This window comes from Rhinolophus hipposideros (assembly GCF_964194185.1).
Source record: "Rhinolophus hipposideros genome assembly, chromosome: X".
Classification (NCBI taxonomy): Eukaryota; Metazoa; Chordata; class Mammalia; order Chiroptera; family Rhinolophidae; genus Rhinolophus; species Rhinolophus hipposideros.
Genome location: NC_138046.1, coordinates 49,530,208 through 49,547,218, shown reverse-complemented (window position 1 = coordinate 49,547,218; position 17,011 = coordinate 49,530,208). Strand labels below are relative to the sequence as shown.

Here is a 17,011-nt window from a genome sequence, read left to right as displayed (position 1 = left end):
GTCAGCAAATGGCCAATGGGACAAATGCTCCGTTTGGAGTCCCAGGGAAACCTTACTTTGCAGAATGTAGGGAGAATGTGTCTCCATATAAGTGACCTTTCCTGATAAGTGAAGCATCAACGTTTTCCTCATTTTGATCCTCAGGTAGAAAACTTTCTAACACAAATGACACACTACCCTGTCTTACTAAATGGCAGACACTGTATTTCACACTTTGCAGATGACCCAGGCTTCTCATTGTGAATGAACGTCAGTTTTTGCATTGGGGGATTATGCAGGGGCTCCGTACCAAGGGATACAGCTTATAGGGTTTTTGGGCCACCGTGGAATAATCTCCTCCCTTTCAGTAGGCATGTTTCATTGCTTCAAGATACTAGGCAGTCAAAATCCCACCGTTACATGTTTTCAGGAAAATACAGGTAATTCTAGTATGTTAGAATTATGTGTGGAGTAAAGAGATTCTGAATAAGGGCTTCAGAGACCGCCCATGAGCAAAGCACATGAGATTTCATGTATAGCTTTTGGACCATTCCTTGTGGGAGCTCAGGGGCCTTTTCTCCTTATTTCTTTGGGTGGTGGACAGGACAGAATGATAGGAGAGCTGATTTTGTAGTACACTGGGACAAGCTTCCTATTCACAAAGAGCAAAACGGGAAGTACCTCTCCCCAGGTAGGTACACTAACGTGAGGAAGACTGCAGCTTTGGAAATTCTTCAAAGATGCTCTCTCAACATCTCACCCCTGGTGATTCAGCAGAGAAGCTCTGGTGGGGCGGTGGGCGTCACGCTGGTTTTCCCTGGGAGTGATCCTGGCCCTAAAGCTGACTTTTCACTCATTTAATGTCCCCAGGTGTTCATGAAATGTCATGTGGGGGACTTGACGCTGCCTTGGTCTTACAGATGTTCTCAGCCTTTCCATAGCAAGGCACATGGCCTGGCTGGCCATCGCCTTCCCACCAAAAGGGTGAGGCAGTAGAAATCCCAGCAAGGACATGGAAACACAGCATGCCCTCATCTGAGCCTTTCGGGAGGAGGTGGCAGCAGCTAGAGAGACCTGGGAGGGTGGGCAGAAGAGGAGGGTGTGCCCTGTCCAAGCAGACCAGTGAGAGTATGTCCCAGCCCTGAGTGGGCGCAGGTTCTTCCTCACTGTCCATCCAGATCAGAGGTTTGCTCCTTCCCTGGCTTGTGGCATAACTGAAGCATGCAGAGAGATATCAGGGCCTTTGCTGGTGATTCATACATATTCTTATCCCTCAGCCACTGAGTGCACACTGTTCCTTTTTATTCACACCCATAATTACCTGTCCTTCATGAAGAACTGGGCTCTCTGGTCTTTAGCCAAGCCTAAGCCAAGCATTTTTCTCCCTTTCAAAATCTGTGGTTTCCTCCCCGTGTCCCTTGAGCCTGAGAACCAGTCTGAGGGACACTCCCAGAGCTCCCTGCCCTCTGCCTCTATACCTGGGGCCGGAGGCAGTGCAGCGCCTTACCATGAGGAAGGAGTACCCGATCCAGAGGCTACGCCAGCCCAGTGGGCACTGCGGGATGGTAATGTCCTGGCTGTGCACAGCAATGGCTTGCGAGGGCGCCTCACACACAGAGCAGCGGCTGATGTACTGGGGGATCTGGGTCTGGCTGACAGGCATCATGGGGATGGAGGCGGTGGTGGAGAGCCAGTAGGATTTATCATTGCGCCTGGCATAGTGGCACACTTCATTGATATTGCAGTAGATGAAGGGCATGGTGCTGAAGCGGGGCAGGCAGGAGCCAGCAAAGCCTGGAAGGAAAGAAGGTGGGCAGGGGCAGGGCTGGGACTGTGCCCAGGGCCACTGGACTGGACTGCATGGTGGTTTGGGTTTACGTACAACCACTTGTACCAGAACACGGACACCTCTCCTTATAGTCCTGGAACACTACACACACACTGAAGTCTGCTGATCAAATCCTGTTTTCAGTGCACCAGGGGAAGTTTGAGAGTGAAAACAATCTTTTTATAAACTGAATAACGACTCCCTAATTAACCTGCTTTGCAAAACCAACATTTGATAGTGAGTCTGCTTTTCAGAGTTACAACCTCTGTAGACAATACAATTAATTCCTGGGTAATCATCCTTGCCCCACAGGTCATGTTATTACTACTACTAATCGCCAGCACTTAATGGATGCTCAGTGTATGCCAAATGTTGTTCTAAGCATGTTACATTAGGTTATTCAGGTGATCCTTCTAGCTCCTCAGGAGACAGGTAATACAATTAGCTTTGTTTCATTGAGGAGGAAGCAGAAGCTTAGGTTGAACAACTTGTCCCGGGCACACAGCTAGTGTTGGAACCCAGATCTGCTCGACGCCAGAGTGGGTGCTCGTAACCCACTCCCCAGCAGTGGGCCCACCAAGGTCTGGGAGGAGCGAGGGGGGTGGCTCTTGGTCCTTGTGGGGACAGATGGTGTCATGCAGGAGACCCTGCTCGCGGCGCCACTTGTCACGCAGGGCGGCCTGCGGGGTCTCTGCTCCCGCTCCCCACATAAGAACGCAGGATGTGGCTAGGCCAAAAAGGAACACCCACGGAGCCATAGGTAGGGGAGTCATACCACTGTGGTCTCACTGGAGGCTGGATTCACACGACGTGCGACCTGCTGTCCGCTTTTCTGCCTGCCAACCGACCCCTTGCTAGCTGCAATCTGCTCTTGCCAGCTCAGCCACCATCATCTTGCTAGCCCCCATTTCTCATGCTAGCGTAGCCACGGCCGTTTTATCAGTGGCCAATGGCTCACTGGTTACAGCTGACGGCCAACTAGCCACAGCTGATGGCCATCCAATCACAGTTGATGGTCATTTACTACCTGAGCCAGCACCTTTCTATGTGAGGCCGAGAGCCTGGAAACTGCTTTCTGGGGCTCTGTCCCCACAGATGGCCAGGGCTGGCTGGCAGAGTCGGTACCTACCTAAGTCCTGGTTGTGGGCTTTCTCCTGCCCCTCCACGAACAGCAAGCTGTAACCCACCCACAGCTGGCTCATCCCGGCGGGGCACAGGGGCACCTGTTCTGACTGGCTGTGCTTCACCAAGGTGTAGCCCACTCTCACGCTCTGTCCAGGCAATCCTGTCCTCCCGAAGGGGCCCTGTTTCCCTGGAGGTCCTAAGAGGGAAAGAGCGGAAAAGCGGTGAGCCAGGTGCAGCCAGTAACACCAGTAGTTACTCACTTTGGGCCAAGCATTGAGCAGGGCGCTTTAGGTGCATGTGTTAGCTTACTCAATCCTCACAACAACCCCCTCATCCCAATTTGTAAATGAGGAAACTGAGGCTCAGAGTTCCCACGCTAGTAAGTGGTAGAGTTAGAACATCAACTCAGATGCATCGCAGGCCCCCCCTTATCTGGGGTTTCACTTTCTGAGGTTTCAGTTAACCACGGTCAACCACAGTCCGAAAATATTAAAAGGAAAATTTCAGAAATAAACAATACATAAGTTTCCAATTGTGTGCCGTTCTGAGTAGCGTGGTGAAATCTTGTGCCGCCCACCCCATCCTGCCTGGGATGGGAATCATCCCTTTGTGCAGCGTCTGCGCGCTGTGCACGCTCCCCGTGCGTTAGTCACTTAGTAATCACCTCGGTTCTCAGATGAACTGCCGCAGTGTCACAGTGCTTGTGTTCAAGTGACCCTTACTTTACTAAATAATGGCCCCAAAGCCATTCACATACCTTTTATTATAGTATTTTATTATAATTGTTCGATTTCATGTTCAGTTACTGTTAATCTCTCACTGTGCCTAATTTATAAATTCAGCTTTATCATAAGTCTGCATGTGCAGGAGAAAAGCGGTATATAGGGAATTAAGTACTATCTGTAGTTTCAGGCACCCACTGGGGGTTCCGAATGTACCCCCCGTGAATAACGGGGGACTACTGTCTCTGGTTACAGAGTCCCCATTTTTAAAAAGCTCATTATCCGGCTTCTCTCCCACAGTCATCTAGTCTTGGGTCTACGAGGGGAAAAGGGGCAGAGGGGGCCACTTCCTGGGCTGACCTGGCATGCTCTCATAGGAGATAACCCGCTAAATCAGAGGCGGCAAAAGCAGAGTTGGGGTTAGCAAGGCTAAATTACAACCCCCCTCCCACCCTCGGTAGGTGATCATACCACTTTCCCACCAAGCCTCAGAACCGTTCTCTACTCACGACAACTGGTTTGCCGTCTCTGATATTTAAAATGGGAGCTAAGTAGCAGAACAGCCATACCTGATCTCAAATTTTCTTATCCCTTGAACCACCCACCTCCCACCCATGGCAGAATTCCTGGGTAGAAAAGGGGAAGTGCAGGGCAGGGGGGGACCATGCTACAGAAGAGAGTCACAGCTCTTTGGATCTGGAAGAGAACCCGGAAAAGGATTTGGAAGAGTTATTTATCTTCAGAAATGTAGAGCTCTAATCCTGTACAGGCTCAGAGCGGGTTAAGGAAGTGAATGGATTAGAGCTCAGTTTTACAGCTTCCTGGTAGTGTCCAGCTTTACCACATTTCCCAATTCTCAGATTTGAAATTTTGACTCACCCCCAAGCCTCAAAACCTCACAGAAGCCCTCTGCCCCCTAGTGCCCACATGGCCAAACCTTCAAATCCTGGAGGGCCTTGCATTCCAGGGACACCAGGATCACCAAGAGCCCCAGGTGATCCAGGAAGCCCGCTGAGGCCATCTTTGCCAGGGATGCCAGGTAAACCTTTGGAGCCTGCAAAAATAGAAGCCCCGCAGCGGGGTACTCAATGTGCAGGGTCTGGACGAGCCCTCCCTGGAGACAGAGGAATCGTATGTCATGTTCAGGACTCATCAGGAGAGGGCGCACTGGCCATCATGTTGGAGCACATACTGAGCTCAAGGCTGAGCCTCCAGATGTCTGGGCATCTGGGTGCCCAGAAGGGTTAAGAAGGGTTAAGAAGTTCAGAAACTTAACCCTTCTGAGTCCGTTCACACTCATTTCCTCCTCCCTTCCTCTCATCCTCCCAGCATTGCTGGGAGGAATGCAGGGCCACTGCTGGCATCCCATGTCAGAAATGAGGATACGGAGGTTCAAAGAGACCACTAGCTTACTCCAGTTGGGGCAACACTGGAATCAGAAGCCAGTTTTCCTGTCCCCCAGCCCTTGGCTTTCTCCATTGTTCTTCACCCCCCACCATATTCCCTCCTCCTCTCAGCAGCACATTAGTGAGGGTCAAGCTGTCTGCAGTAGCTGCTATGCTCTGCTCATTATCTAAAGTTGAGTGCAACTGCTGGCCCTTCTGGCCCTTCCTCCAGACAAGAAGCTTAGCAGCTTTGAGGGGAGCAGAGGAAACACTTGAGGAAGGTGCCCCCTTGGAGCTGGGCTTCCCAGCCAGTTGCTTCAGCCTCTCAGCCAAAGCCATCTCAGCTCCCTGAGAAGATCCCATTCTCTGCAGCCATCCCCACCTTGTAGGCCTACAGGGCCTTGACCTCCAGGTTCCCCTGTGAAACCAGGAATGCCATCGATGCCCGGTAGACCCACGGGTCCAGGAGGAGCCTGGATGGCTTCTGCAATTGGTGTTTGGCCAGCAGCACCCCGGGGGCCCGAAAAGCCTGTGGGCAGGTGGAGGAAATGGAGATGTCAGGTGGAGGCCAAGGAGGCAGCCAGGGCTGGTCCCTGCACGTCTTCCTTTCCGCCTCACAATTGCCAGCTTTCTGCCCTTCCTGTTTGTCCCCGATGGATCCTGCCAGGATGGCTCTCTCCACACTTTACACAAGGTCCTTTTTACCCATCTACCTCCCCACTGGATTGGCTTCTCCTCGAGGGCAGGAGCTGGGTTGTACTCATCTTGTCTTCTCAGGGCCCAGCACAGCCTGGTGCATAGTAGGCAAGTCTGGAAATGTTTGCTGTACACATGGTTGGCTGAGCCTTTGCCCAGGGCTAGGGTGGTTGGTTTCCTCACTCACTGGTCAGAATACAGTGCCAAGGAAGCTGAGGGGATGCCCCCAACCCCAGTTGTTCATTTGGCATCATAGCCTAGGACTGTAAACCCAGCCAGCTGGCTTAGTATTAGTAGACAAACAAGCCAATTTGCTTACTAATTCATTGAACAAGCATTTCTTGAGTGTCTAGTATGTGCTAGGCCCTGATAGCTCAGGGGGCAGAGCACTAACAAGACAGACCTTTTTGGACGTTATGGTCTGGTGACAAAGACGAAAAGTGCATAACCTGACAAATACCACTAATCTTACTGCAAATTGTGAGAAGTGCTAAGAAGGAAAGGAAAAATGCAGTGATCGTGGGATGGAGCAGAGGGGGCTATGTGGTGGAAAACCTGCTTTAGAGAGAATGATTAAGTGGTTTCTTATAAGCAGTAACATTTAAGCTGAGACCATTAAAGCATTAGAAGGAGCTGGGGGTAGGGGGTGGAGGGCAAGAGTAGTCCAAGAAACAGAATTAGCATGTACCAAGGCCCTTGGGCTGGATGATTTTGGATAACTGAGAGGCTATTGTGGCAAGAGCACAGTGAGCTGCAAAAGAGAAGAGCTGGTGATGAGGACGAAGAGGGGGGCATCACATAGGACTTTGTGGTCATAGTTTATTCCTACACCATGGGAACACAGTGGATGATTTAAGTTTGTATATGATCTCTCTGACCACTGTGTGGAGAAATAATTGTTGGGGGAGGTGCACAAGGTTAATGGAGAGACCAGTTAGCAGGTCACTGCAGTGATTCATGTGGGGAATGTTGGTGGCTTGGGCCTGGGTGGTAGCGGTGGAGGTCATGAGAGGTGAATGGATGCAGGCACATTTAGGAGACAGGAGACAACCCTCAGGGCTTGCTAATGGATTAGGTGTGTGTGAGTGAGGGGGCTACTGGTAAAGCATGCTCCTTCATTTCTGCTTCGAGCAAATGAGTGAGTGGTGATCTGAGTGCAAGCCTAATGCCCACTAATGCAGAGAGGGGAGACCAGGGGCAGGATCCATGGTAGCGAGGCAGCAGTGGCCTTCAGTCTGGGGAGCTGATGGAGGCAGAGGTATCCTCAAGGTGGAGAAACTGCCTCCCTGGAGGAGCTTGATCCAGCTGGTTCAGGCATCCAGGCTTCCCTGGCGTGGTACGCAGTGACTCCTAAAGGATTGTTACCCCTGTACCCCTCCCTTGAGCTCAGGATCAGCCAGGCACATGCTCTGAACTCACCTCTTGGCCCTGCCTTCCCCTTCATCCCGGGAAATCCTGGATCTCCAGGTGGCCCGACCTTGCCTGGAGTCCCCATGAAACCAGGCTCACCTCTCATGCCTGGCAAAGTCCAAAGGAAAGCAAGTCAGGGCCTGTCATGGTAGTGCTGGTGGGAAGGGGGAGAGGGTGCTGGTGGTAGGGGTGGAGGCAGAGGTGAAGGCGGGGAGAGCATTTTCAGCTGGCCTCTCTTCACAGGGCTGCAGGAAGGATGCACGTCTGACTGTGGAGTGGAAAAGAGCCCAATAGCCAGCCAAGCAAGTACTCATACCTTTCAGTCCTAGCTCTCCAGGGAGTCCAGAGAAACCTGGAATTCCTTGGTCTCCCTTGGGCCCTTTAGGGCCAGGAATTCCAGGGAAGCCAGTGTCTCCAGGGTCACCTTTACCCGAGGATGGTCCAGGGGGACCTGGGGGCCCCGGGGGGCCTGGGCGGCCTAGGGATGAAATGGGAAGAGGGGTGAGGGCCGGTGAGCAGGAAGTGACTACTGCTGAAAGGCTTGGCACTGATAGGAAGCCAAAGCCCATCCCCAGGGCAGACAATGTTACCTCACTGCCTTTGGGGTCCCAGTGCCCAGCTCTTCCCAAACCCTTCTAGCAAAATGCAGCCTGTCCCCAACCCCACATCCCTGCTGGGGCAGGGATGTGAGGGTGAGCAGGCCCATGCATGTCCAGCAATAGGGATAGGGCTGAGTTGTATATGGGACCTCCCCAAACTCCAGACTAAAGGCGATGGCCAGCCCTCTTTTGGGCTTTCTGTCTTTACCTCTTTCTCCATCTAGGCCTGGTTGCCCTGGGTCACCAGGCTGTCCTGCTATGACTGAGGGCAAGGAGAGGCCTTGGGCACCGGGGGGACCAGCTGGGCCCTGGAGACCTGGCAAACCTGCAAAGAACAAATAAAAGGGGCTGCATGGACTTTGTGTGCCCAGGAAAGGGCCGGGCTTTCTCAGAAAAAATGGAAGTTCACACAGAGGAAATGGAATGGGTTAAGTAGCTGCCAGTCCAGTGGACACCAGCAGAGGGCTCTTCTCCCTTCATTCTACCTTGGCAGCCAGGACAAGTGCAGCTGACAGGGTTCAGAGACTCCCCCTCCCAGCAGGTGCTGCATTTAATTGGGATAGAGCTTTGGAAAACTCTAGCTCTCCAACCTCATTGGTAATGGAAATACTTTAGATTTCCCCCAAATCAGGAAGAAATGGCATGACTGCAGCACCTGGAATTGAAGTTTCCTAAAGGGTTTTCAAATGTGTAATTGTTCCTGTTACACGACATGTCATTAAGTTAGCCAGTTATATCTGATGCTACTCAGAAAAGGTTACAGGTCGAGGTGGGTACAGGCCCCAGCTAGTCAGGACAGACACCTGCTGGACCAGAATGGAGGCAGCAAGGGTGCTGTGCCTCCCTCTGTCTTCTAGGGCTAACTTCTGTGGGTCTTCCAGACAAACTGGAAAACATTTTTATAGGTAATTCCTGATATTAGCTCAATGCTTGCTTAATTGCCTAGAACAAGTCTCTCTGTACTAAATCCCTTCCCCTTTCTGGGCCACAAAGAATAGCCATTTATTAGAGTGGACACAGAATGCTTGCTCAGATTTTAATATTGCTTTCCATATTTTCAGTTTATGGAATGATTTCTATTATAATATGTTCAAAACCAAAAATTTCAACAGATGACAGAAGATTTATTTAATATGCACAGATTGAATGTGTAGATGATAATCTTGATGGAAAAGCATGCTGTGTTTTCCCGAAAATAAGACCTAGCCAGACCATCAGCTCTAATGCGTCTTTTGAAGCAAAAATTAATATAAGACCCTGTGGGGACAGAACCCCAGAAAGCAGTTTCCAGGCTCTCGGCCTCACATAGAAAGGTGCTGGCTCGGGTAGTAAATGGCCATCAACTGTGATCGGATGGCCGTCAGCTGTAATCAGTGAGCCATTGGCCACTGATATAACTGCCGAGGCTACAGAGGGGAGCTGAGGAGAGTGAAGGAGAGTGAAGGAGAGTCGGTCGGTTGGCAGCAAAGCGGACAGCAGGTCGCACGTCATGTAAACCCAGCCTCCAGTGAGACCATAGTGATATGACTTCCCTACCAATGGCTCCGTGGGTGTTCCTTTTTGACCTCACCATGTCCTGCGTTCTTATGTGGGGAGCGGGAGCTGAGACCCCGCAGGCCGCCCTGCATGACAGACCCGATCTTATTTTACTATAAGACCGGGTCTTATATAATATAATATACTGTAAGACCAGGTCTTATATTAATTTTTGCTCCAAAAGACGCATTAGAGCTGATGGTCCGGGTAGGTCTTATTTTCGGGGAAACAGGGTATCAAAGCCACACAAACAAATGTAGAAGTTCATATTATACTTTTAGCATGGAAGAAATGCATTACTTTGGTATATTCTAGAAGATATTCAAATGAAGAAAAATAGATTCAAACTGCTTGATAAAGTGTTCTCATGGTTGAGATTCTTATTTTTTGTTTGTGACAACAAAATCCAAAAATATTTGTCTTGCATTTTATTTTTCTGACAAGAAAAGCCAACTATATTCATGCTGAACTTCTCACATTTAGGTAAGGAATAGCAACCCCATGAAAACTTGTAAAGAAAGGTGGTAGATTGGTTAATTCAGGTGTTTTAAACAGCTCATTAATTAATTGAATGATGAGGAAATATAGTGAAGTAAAAAAACAAATTTCAAGTAAAGTCTCCAATTCAGGACAATAAAAATACAAAGAAAAACCAGTTCCAAAGCCACATGGTGCTAATTTTAATATTATCAATTATCTCTTGATGGACCTTTGAGGTCTTTTTCTTTTTCACAAAAGTGAAAATCTGAAAAGAAAGACATTTTTCTTTCTGGAAAAAAAAACACAAAAAATACAAACTGCATGCTGAAATTATGTAAAACCACTACGTGAGATACCACATATAGTAGAGTAAATGTGAGCAGCACAGATAATTATTCCCATCTCAGTTTTTGGAGCCACCTCCTCTTTTGACCTGTTTCTTGATTTTATAATTATACCAATTTACTATTAAACCTGAAAGAAAGGTACTACTGACCTCAGGTTAAAAAAAAAAAAAAAGCTCATGCATTTCTTTGCTTGAGAATAAGACACTTTAAATGAGCACATGAAAATGCAAGATGGCATATTTTTCCAACTTGTGCCAGTGTCAGAGCCCTAAAATACCCTAAACATACAAATGCAGCCTGCAAATATTTAGTGCAAATATGAAAATGGTGTACTTTCAAATGATTTAGATAAAGGTAGTGCAGGGTTCGGGATTGCTTTAGGAAGTTTCCTTAGGGGTAAATCTTCGTTTTACTCTTGATTTCTATGATCAAGTCAGAGATAGTTCCCATGTGGGGGTTATGATATTTGCTATATTCTTTTAAAACAAATTGTTTTAATTAGATATTGAGAAGAGCAGAAGAATATCTACAAATCATATATAAAAAATAATCCAGATACAATGAACATCTGTTCCAACCACCCAATTATTTAAGAAAAAGAAGATAGCGTTACGTTTGCCTGCCTTTCACAGATCCCACCAACTTCCCTCCCTCTCAGAGGCAACCACTCCTGAATTTTGTGTTCATCATTCCCTCTTCATCACAGTTTGGCCATGCATATTTGTATCCTTAAACAATATATTGGTTGTTTTTGCTTATTTATAAACATTTAGCAATGGAATCATACCAAACATATTCCTCTGTGACTTGCTTTTTTCCCCCTCAGCATTATGTTCCTGAAATGTATCCATCTTGACATGTGTTGTTTACTGTGTTTGTAATTGTGATTTTATTACCTCAGATAGCTAAAGGAAATGAATAATTTAATGACCAGGCATTCACTGGAAAGATCTGAAAACAGAAAAGGCAATGCCCCTGTGCTTCTATCTGGCCCCCCTCTTCTCTATCTCCTGTGAAAGTAGCCACACAATTTCCCCACAGGCTCAGACCCTGTTCGAGCCCTCATTCTGGAGAAACTGCTGGCTTTCAGGAAAGAACAGGTTGGTCCAGACCAAAGGGAAGAATAAACACTGAGACAGGAGATGCATCAGTATAAAATACAGCAGGAAATGAATTAATGTGTGAATATAGTTCCTGGAAAACATACATACATTAATACAAACATGCAAATAAAATGTGGTGGAACCTCAGGCCCCAGAACTATGAGGAACAGAACATTTTGCAAATAGGATTTTCCCTCTTGTAATGATATAATGGCCAACATTTCTTGAGTACCTACTATGTGCCAGACACTCTGCTAAGTGCTTTCACATACATTACCTCAGCCCTCACTGATTCCTCACCAAACCTCTGAGGTAGATTCTCTTATTAGGCCCATTTTACAGAAAAGGACAACTAAGGGTTCATTTGGGATCGAGGGACAAGTAACTTCCTTGTTCAAGGTTATACAGCTAGTAAGAGGTGGAGCTGGAATTTGAATCCAGTGGTCTGACTTCAGAGCCCATACTCTTAGCCATGATGCTACACCCAATTCATTTCCTCTTTTACAGTGAGTGGGATATATGTGGGTCTTCAGAACATTCCTAAGGAGAGTTAAAGAAACAGAATTCATTCTCACTATTTGAGAGGTAGGGAAAGAGAGGCTCAGACCACGTGATGAGTCAGGGTCTGAGACTAGGATGAAACTTGCTTTCTAGTAATCCCAACAAATCCTAATTGAGTGCCTGCTGTGTGCCTGTCCTAGGGAGAAATGTATCTTCTTAGTCTTGGGCTCCTTCCAGTAGCTACACTGCCTCCCCTGGGCCCTGGGAGTGCCATCTACACTGGACACTGAGGTTCTCTTGCTAAGTGGACAAGGCCTGTCCCTCAGGACCATTAAACCTAGACTCTGGCCATGTGTGCAAGAAAGGTCCTGAGGTTAAATAAGGGAGAGTGCGAGAGACTCTGGAGGCTAGAGGGGACTCTCTGAACTGCTCCCTGACTCCCCTTCCCAAGAAAACACTAGGCATGGCCTACCCTCTCTTTCTCAGCGTCATCAGTTGCACTGGGTTCTGAGATTCCCAGAGATGTGGAGACACACACAGCACAACCCTGTGAGCTGCATGGCCCTGATGAACCCCACCCCTGGCTCCCCAGCCAGGCCTTACACAGCTTCTACAAGACCTGACTTGGGCTCACTTACCTCGGCCACCACTTTGTCCTTTCATGCCTGGTTTCCCTGGGGCTCCGTTGCTAATTCCTGGAGAACCTTTTTCACCTTTGGGACCAGGCAGGCCAGCTGGCCCTGGCACACCAGTTATACTAGGACCTAGGAGGAGATGAGAGAGAGAGAGAGAGAGAGAGAGAGAGAGAGAGAGAGAGAGAGAGAAAGAGACAGAACTGAATGGGGGTGAGGCCCTCATGCCTAGCTCACTTGCTGGGGGCCTGCCTGAAAAAAACAGGAAGGAGAGATCATTCAGGTAGGAGAAACCCCATCTTCCTTCCTCCCTACATCACGTTTCCCCAAATTGGGGGCTAGCAAGGAGATCTATGACTCCAAAGATACGGGATATACCACAGCAGAGAACTCATAGACAGTCCCCGCCAGTCTTCTGGAAGAGTTGTTGCTCTCCTCCTTGCCCTTGAGGGTCTTCCTTACCTGGAGCTCCTTGGTTTCCTTTGCTTCCTGGAAGCCCGTTTAGTCCGTGCAAACCAAGAACTCCAGGATAACCTGAGGGGAGAGAACATCAGAAATGGCTCCGGCAACTCTGAATCATGAAGGGTCAGCAAAAGGTCCTGTCCCCAAGGGCACTGCAAAGTTCTCATTTTAAAGGTCACAGTCTTTCTTGAAGCATTACTTAATGCCCTAAGGGAGACTAGACCACTGCTAACCTAAACCCTTGATCCTAGGTTTTCCTGACTCTTATTAGAAAACAATATAGTTTAAGAGTGGGGTGGCAGATAATTAGGTTTCTTTAAGAAGAACTTGGAGTTGCCAGCTCCCAGGGACGCGCTGCCCAATCTCGTAAGTCAGGGAAAGGCTATGTATGCCAGGGCAATGACCTTCCTTCATAGCTTTTCTCTCCACAGAGTCCATGTTCTCCTCTTCTCATTCATGCTTGCCTTCCTTTTTTACTCCCCATCCTCCTTTCCCGTTTTCCTTCACGTGGCCCAGTCAAGGACTCTCCTGATATGGCTTAATCCCAGCTACTGTCTCTTAATATAAAGTAGTTGCTGTCCCTTTTTGAAAGAAGGACCCTTTCCCTCACTGCCTTCTCCCAAATACACATACCTTTAGTTCCTATTAGGCCAGGGGGGCCCAGAGGCCCAGGTGTCCCTGGGTGGCCAGGAGAACCTGGAAGCCCCGGATTTCCTCTCATACCTCCAATCCCGGGAAGTCCTAAAAGTGAAACCAAGGCAGAAGTTCAGAATGGGTAAAGGCTTGAAAGTAGTCCTAACTTTTTCAGAACAAAGTTGTCATGTGATGTGGTACCTGGGGAGCCAGGACGCCCAACATCTCCAGAAATACCAACTTTCCCATCGTCACCTTTAATTCCAGGGAAACCTATGTCACCAACCAGTCCAGCTTTTCCTTTCATACCTACAAAATCAATAAAAATGCTGAATGATCAGGTCACATTTTGGGCAGTGTGTTCCTCCATTAGAGAGGGTGAGTAGGAAGGTGAAGTTACTTGAACTGCTAAGGGAGCTAGGTACAATGAAGAAACTCTGTAGAAGATCGTGGCAACGGTCTTCACATTTGAAAGGTGATGCCCAATTGAAAAGTAAGTAAACTTCAGTGTGGAGGTTCCTCGAAAAATTAAGAATAGAATTACCATATGACCCAGCAATCCCTCTCCTGGATATCTACCTCAAAAATATGAAAACATTTATCCATAAAAACACGAGTGCTCCAATGTTCATTGCAGCTTTGTTTACGGTGGCCAAGACATGGAAACAACCAAAGTGTCCTTCGATAGATGAATGGATGAAGAAGTTGTAGTATATATACACAATGGAATACTATTCGGCCATAAAAAAAGTTGAAATAATACCATTTGCGACAACATGGATGGATCTTGAGATTATGATGCTGAGTGAAATAAGTCAGAAAAAGTAGAGAACCATATGGTTTCACTGATATGTGGTATATAAAACTGAAAACAACGAAAGAACAAGACAAACAAGTGAGGAAACAAAAACTCGCAGACATAGACAATAGTTTAGTGGTTACCAGAGGATAAGGGGGGCGGAAAGGGGGTAGGTGAGGGTAAATGGGATCAAATATATGGTGATGGAAAGAGAACTGACTCTGGGTGGTGAACACACAATGTGAGATATAGATGATATATGACAGAATTGTACACCTGAAATCTATGTAACTTTGCTAACAATTGTCATCCCAGTAAGCTTTGATTAAAAAAGAAAAAAAGAAAAGTAAGTAAACTTGTTCTGATTGCCCCCAGAAGTAGGAGCAATGGGTGGAAATATTTGAGAAGGGGTTTAGATACCTATAAACTAAGTGGGTGGACACCATTATCCCAAAGGTCTTAGACTTATCCCATAATTTTGTGAGTCTTGAAAATAGAGTAGGCTGGTTTGCTTGGGGAAAACTGTGGGATGCCTGTGAGTGGACACATGTGAGGCAGGAGTTTTTCTGCACTAGATAGAAGAAGTTGCAGAACTTGGGGTTGGCCTCTAAAATTCTTTCCAGTCCTCAGTTTTGAGGCATCGGTGCGACACATGAGACAAGAGTACTGCTGCCTTACCTTCCACACCGGGTTCCCCAGGTTGTCCCTTGGGTCCTAGGCTACCAGCAAGTCCAAGTGTCTGGCCTTGATCTCCTGGGGATATGAAGTATTGTTCAAATGGTCAGGAAAAGCTTTAGCTCATTTTGTAGCAAGGAGATCTTTTGAAGGCAAAATCTTTTCAGATTCAGTAAGCCAGAGGAGCTCCTTGACCAAATTACCCATTGGGTAAAAGCTGCATGTAGCAGCATTTCATGACAGTAGCCTTTGTTGGTGATTGGTTACCTTTGTTGGTGATTGGCCAACAAAGGTAACCAATCACCAACAAAGGTAACCAATCACCAACAAAGGCTACTGTCATGAAATGCTGCTACATGCAGCTTTGGGAAACACATCACTAGGCTTAGTTAGTATGGGCAGAGAAGATAAAAGAAAGGGCCCTAAAACATCACCAGAATGAAACAATGATGACAGCAAGGATGGGACTTTTCCCTGCCCAGTGGGCTGGGTTCAGCAGGGGAAGAGACTGTCTGGAGCTGAGGTCCTCCTCTGCTGCCGAGTCTGGAAGTCAGGTGGGGTCACACCACAGTTTGTCACAGGTCTTAGAGGAACAAAGACTGCCAAGGGGGTTTGGTCAAAGGGGAAACATAAATCGACTCACTTCCCCCTAAACATAGTGATCCCACCCCCCACCCCCAGGAAAGTCCTAGGCCTGCTAGAAATTCACCTTCTCTGGAAAAACACATCAAAAGAAAATGCTCCTTACCTTTTAAACCTGGGAGGCCAGATGCTCCAGGGAGCCCAGGAGATCCACTGAGACCCTGGGAACCCTTCAAAGCAATATGAGAATCATTATTTCTGCCCAGAGCTCAGGGCCTCCCACCCTCACACCCTCCTTTCCCTGAGCCCCTGCCTTAGAGATGTCTATCACGTACTCTGCAGGAGTGGACCAGGGCTCGGGGGAACTGACATCCTGCAGAGGGGAAAGGGATGAGCACAGGGCAGAAACTCATACTTAGGGTTTTTAGGGGAGGGATCAGATCTGCAGATTAACCTTAGTTTTGTCATTCATAACTTCCTAATGCCTATTAAAGTTGGGATCTTGGGAAACCAAGTGTGGCTATTCTAGCAAGTCTCTTAGAAAATATGGTACATGACAGTCAAGCCAGGCACTTGGAGTGCTGTGTAGATGGCCGGCTACCACTGCCCCCTGGCAAAGCTCTGGAGCGGTTACGCACGAGGGAAACGGCTGCTTCGCTAGCCCGCAAATGGAGGTGCAGCAGGGAACATACCAGGCTGTATGTGCACAGGTACTGGAGACTGAATTGGGGCCAGTGTTACCATTTTCACGGGAAAAAACTGCTTCACTGGCTAATGTCCAACACACGACAGGAATCTGGCAAGTGGGCATGTCAGCTGGCACCAGTACAGTTCTTCCCTGGTATCTGGTATGTTTTTGATTCATTTTGACATGTTCCCAGTAAAGACACTTGCGACCCAGTGTCTGGGACAGAGTCTGAATTCTGGACTGGGTCACTGTGCTCACTAGGTCACCACCCGGAACACCCCTTCCCAGTGTGTGAGTAGCCAGGACCATCCAATTGAGACTATTTCTTTTGTAGTTACTCCGGGTGTGTGTGTGTGTGTGTGTGTGTGTGTGTGTGTGTGTGTGTGTGTGTGTGTGTTTTCTCTCCACCAGATGGACTGACACTTCTGGAGGACATGGACTTTGCCTTCAGGGGGCATGGGTGTTCCGTGATCTGGTTCATTTAGAACCCTCACCACTGCTCCTATTAATGCTACTATTTATTCAGAGCCTGCCATACACCAGACACAATGCTAAGTGATTTACATCTATCATCTCACTTAATCCTCACTACTGTCTGAAGGAGGTTTGAATATTATTCCCATCTTTTACAGATGAGAACAGTGGGGCTCAGGCAAGTGAAGCGATATGCACGAAATCACAGAGCTAATGAGTGATGGAGCTGAGATTCAAACCCAAGTCTGTCTCATTGCTAAGCCTACCACCCTGCCTTTGAAGAACCCAGAGAAGCTGGGTTTGATTCTTTGCCAGTTGTTGTCTCTTGTGGAGGCAATAAAGACCTTCTGAAATC

The 17,011-nt window shown here is 47.9% G+C and overlaps 1 protein-coding gene across 1 annotated transcript in view; it reads right to left on the bottom strand.

Annotated features, from left to right (window-relative positions):
- The window catches only part of COL4A6 (collagen type IV alpha 6 chain), a 394,923-nt gene that overhangs the window by 2,380 nt on the left and 375,532 nt on the right, over positions 1-17,011 (bottom strand). The window contains exons 33-45 of the mRNA XM_081042634.1: positions 15,661-15,724; positions 14,916-14,990; positions 13,640-13,747; positions 13,439-13,546; positions 12,806-12,877; positions 12,350-12,475; positions 7,953-8,069; positions 7,462-7,623; positions 7,155-7,253; positions 5,422-5,568; positions 4,592-4,708; positions 2,937-3,128; positions 1,487-1,773 (exon numbers count right to left, since the gene is read on the bottom strand). Of these exons, the coding sequence (XP_080898760.1) occupies positions 1,487-1,773; positions 2,937-3,128; positions 4,592-4,708; positions 5,422-5,568; positions 7,155-7,253; positions 7,462-7,623; positions 7,953-8,069; positions 12,350-12,475; positions 12,806-12,877; positions 13,439-13,546; positions 13,640-13,747; positions 14,916-14,990; positions 15,661-15,724 (1,674 nt within the window). The remainder of the gene's footprint in view (positions 1-1,486; positions 1,774-2,936; positions 3,129-4,591; positions 4,709-5,421; positions 5,569-7,154; positions 7,254-7,461; positions 7,624-7,952; positions 8,070-12,349; positions 12,476-12,805; positions 12,878-13,438; positions 13,547-13,639; positions 13,748-14,915; positions 14,991-15,660; positions 15,725-17,011) is intronic.